At 39.7% G+C, this 4,342-nt stretch overlaps 1 protein-coding gene across 1 annotated transcript; it reads left to right on the forward strand.

The window, feature by feature from the left end:
• The first annotated feature begins 2,924 nt into the window (after nt 1–2,924).
• Nucleotides 2,925–3,878, forward strand: LOC112666882 (olfactory receptor 7A17-like). Its single transcript, XM_049097747.1, has one exon. The coding sequence runs from the start codon at nt 2,925–2,927 to the stop codon at nt 3,876–3,878; it is 954 nt and encodes a 317-aa protein (XP_048953704.1).
• Nucleotides 3,879–4,342: the final 464 nt, after the last annotated feature.

The following is a 4,342-nucleotide window of genomic DNA, read 5'->3' on the forward strand; positions in this document are numbered from 1 at the left end:
GCATCCTTTCATATGCATGATTGAGTCTATTTGTGGTTACATATGATAAAATTATAACATTAGCTACTGCTTCCCACTGTGTATTAAAAATAATGTTTTCCTGCTAACTCTGGGAAACGAACTAGGGGTGGTAGAAGGGGAGGAGGGCGGGGGGTGGGAGTGAATGGGTGACGGGCACTGGGTGTTATTCTGTATGTTAGTAAATTGAACACCAATAAAAAATAAATTAAAAAAAAAATAATGTTTTCCTAGTCTTTTTTTTTTTTTTTTTAAATTTTTATTTATTTATGATAGTCACCAAGAGAGAGGGAGAGAGGCAGAGACACAGGCAGAGGGAGAAGCAGGCTCCATGCACCGGGAGCCCGACGTGGGATTCGATCCCGGGTCTCCAGGATCGCGCCCTGGGCCAAATGGCAGGCGCCAAACCGCTGCGCCACCCAGGGATCCCCTTTCCTAGTCTTTTGTTTCAAAGCCTTTAGCCATTTCATCCTGAGTTAGTGACCCATATTGATATGAGGGTTGCTATTGTATATCTTTTCTGTAAGATGTTAGTATTAGATATTGTTTAGATTTTTGAAGATGTTATTTATTTTTTCATGAGAGAGAGAGAGAGAGAGAGAGAGAGAGAGGCAGAGACACAGGCAGAGGGAGAAGTAGGCTCCATGCAGGGAGCCTGATATAGAACTCAATCCCGGGTCTCCAGGATCACACCCTGGGCCAAAGGTGGCGCTAAACTGCTGAGCCAACCTGGCTTCCCAGACATTGTTTAATTTTAAGAAAATTACTTAAATCCACCATATTTAACATAATTTTTCCCCTGCCATTCTCTCCATTTAATTAACTCTCATTTAAAATTATTGCTTCTATACAAATGTGTACCATTGTCAACACAAAGACATGAACAAAGTACGTGAGGCTGCTACTCCTTTGGAGCATACGTTATAATGGAGAACAGGGAAATAAGTGCTCATATTACACAGGGTCTTCAAGGATAAATTATATACAGAAAGGGGATATATTGTCACAGAACAAGACTCTGCAAGACTTAGCAGAGTATTATCTTAGAAGTGTTCTGCATGGCAGACAAGGAAGAGAGAACCAGGATTGGCACATACCCATTGGATTTTGTGTCAAACAAAGATCAAATCCCAAAGCCCAAAATAACAAAGGAAGGAATGACACCCAGGAAAGTAACAGAAGAAGTCAGCCTCATCCACCTTCAGGAAACATAAAAATCAGTGTAGCCAAATAAACTGGGAGTAAGGACAGGAATAACAATTAGACTAGGAGCTTGAGTCAGCATGGGCTCCTTGGAGTCTGATGTCACATCAGCACCCACGCTGACTGCCTTTTCCCTCTGCAACCTGGTCTTCCAATGGACTCTTCATTCATACATTTTCATCACATTAGCAAGCACTGGCCTTATATTAAAACCATTGTTTTCCTTTACTATAGTGGATTCCAATTTTTTTAACTACCCACAGTAAATATACCTTTTGCATTATGACCGAGAATGTGTACACATGCAAACACACAAATACACGTGTATGTACACTCACACACATACAAACTTGACTGAACAGAGAGAAAGACCATTCATATACTAATAGGAAGGAACTATGCTCAACTTTTTACATATATGGAGTCAATCCATTGACCACCGTATGGATACCACCACCCCCACTACTCTGGTGAGAATATTAACATTTTAGAATAGTTTTTTCTTCCCAAATTCAAACATCTCATGTGTTGTAGATCCAGGATTCAAAACTCATCCATGGATTCTAAGATTTTGTATTTAATATCACTTAGAAAAGTCTTTCACTATTTCATCTTGATAAATTCCTGCTATTTTTGTATGTTGTGTATTTCCTTCAGTCAATTGTGGATGTATTCCTTTAATTCATATTTCTAGGGGATGTTCATACATTATGCTGTCTTGATACCATAAATACATCACCTTTTTCTCTTTGGAGAAATTGGTTTTTGCAGCATTATTAGCTATTCTGGTCATCAAAGGGATATATCTAGGGTTGGAATGCAGCCAGAACCAGGGAAGCTTTTTCATCATCATTATCTATCAGGAACCATTTGGGCTCATTAGACCTTTCTCCATCCTCTTTCTTTTCTCTTCCTTTTGAATTTTTTTATTCTTAGCTAAATGCAAGACAAAATGGTCATTAAATTAGAGCACCAAGTTATATGTTCATGGAAGTCTTACCAACTGGAATTTGAGGATTTTTCTATACATGTTATAATAATGATAATTTGATATTGAGAGCCTAACTGGTATCATTTCTTTCCTAAATATTGTAGCTGGGGCTGAGAAGAGCCTGGTAGTCACATAGCCCCAGGAGTCCATAGTGTGCCAATATGGGACCTTTAAAATACAGACTCCAGGATCTTAACCAACACTTGGAAATAAGGAAGGGATCTATTTTTGTTGACAGGATCCCTTGGAAACAAATTATTGAAGTGCAAGGAACACTATGAATGAAGGACTCCCTGTGTCTTGAAGTCTCAGCTGCAGTGGGAAGGCAACCTTGTTCCTCAACATTCCTGACACCACCTGTAATCACTCTCCCTCTTGCTCATTTCCCGATCACACTGGCTCTATTTTGAATCCTGGACATCCAAAACAAGTGTCTTGCTCCGGTCTTTGCACTGGCTCTTTCTCCTCTAGGGCCCACATGTCCCCAGATATACTTGTGTCTCTCCTACAGATTTCCCTGAGGTCTTTTTCAAATATCACCTTGTTTTAGGTCTTCCTGAACTCCCAGTAAAGATAACACCTCATCCACTTGCTTGTATGCCTCATTTTCCCCCACATGTCATTTTAATTATAGCATTTTTACCATGTTACTAATGACCATTTCTGTAAAACTTAATCATCTTTTCTATTTCCTAATCATCACAACCACCACATGGGACCAGGAAATGATACACAAATTTCAAGATTTCTTCTTTTAGGATTGTCAAATAAACCAGGACTTCAGCTCCCCATATTTGGACTTTTCCTCTTCATGTACCTCATCACTGTGTTTGGAAACTTGCTCATTATCCTGGCTGTTGGCTCTGACTCTCACCTCCACACTCCCATGTACTTCTTTCTGGCCAACTTGTCCTTTGTAGACATCTGTTTCACCTCAACCACCATCCCCAAGATGCTGATAAATATACAGACACAGAGCAAATTTATATCATATACAGGATGCATCAGCCAGATCTGCTTTTCCTTACTCTTTGCAGGCTGGGATGACTTTCTCTTGGCTGTGATGGCCTATGATCGTTTTGTGGCCATCTGTCACCCATTGCACTACATGGTCATCATGAATCCCCGGGTCTGTGGACTGCTGGTTCTGGTGTCCTGGATCATCAGTGTTCTGAATTCCTTATTACAGAGCTTAATGGTTTTGCAGCTTTCCTTCTGTTCAGAGGTGGAAATCCCTCACTTTTTCTGTGAACTCCATCAGATGATCCAACTTGCCTGTTCTGATACCTTTCTTAATGACACAATAATATATGTTTCAGCTGTGCTGTTGGCTGGCGGTCCCCTTGCTGGGATCCTTTGCTCATATTCCAAGATTATTTCCTCCATACATAGAATATCATCAGCTCAGGGCAAGTATAAAGCATTTTCCACCTGTGTATCTCATCTCTTGGTTGTTTCCTTATTTTATTGCACTGTCCTGGGAGTGTACCTTAGCTCTGCTGTTACCCAGAGCTCCCATGCAAGTGCAGTAGCCTCAGTAATGTACATGGTCATCACGCCCATGCTGAACCCCTTCATCTACAGTCTGAGGAACAAAGATATAAAGGATGCTCTGATGAGATTTTTCAGGAGGGCAGTTATAAAAAGAACATTGTCTTGGTGGTGAAGAAGTGCCCTTGATTGCAGGGCTCAAAGTCATGTTTTTTGATCACTGTGAAATAGAATTTGCTTCTACATATTTCCTGAAATTTCCATTTCTTAGAATTCAACCTCTCTATACAACTTCAGAAAACTCCATTTACTAAGCTCTCTGCTCTGTGTGATATATATACAGTTTTTCCTTTGCCATTTACATATGTGCCCACAGCTCTTCCCAACTTTGGATCAGAAAGATTTGAAAACTTCTATATCTTTTACAGGACCTCTTCGATTTCTTAAAAATGATTTCCTTTCAAGTGTTTTTTCAATGACATATATCACACCAAAATTTCCCTAGACTTCTTGAAAGAATAACCATGACTTGTATAACTCAGATGGGTAAAACTGCACTTGGCATAAGGCCATTTATATAATTTCATCATAGAAGAAAATACAAAATCAGTTTTCACATTGGGTTTGTTGTCATTCCTT

Source organism: Canis lupus, chromosome 20 (assembly GCF_003254725.2).
Source record: "Canis lupus dingo isolate Sandy chromosome 20, ASM325472v2, whole genome shotgun sequence".
NCBI classification, from domain to species: Eukaryota; Metazoa; Chordata; class Mammalia; order Carnivora; family Canidae; genus Canis; species Canis lupus.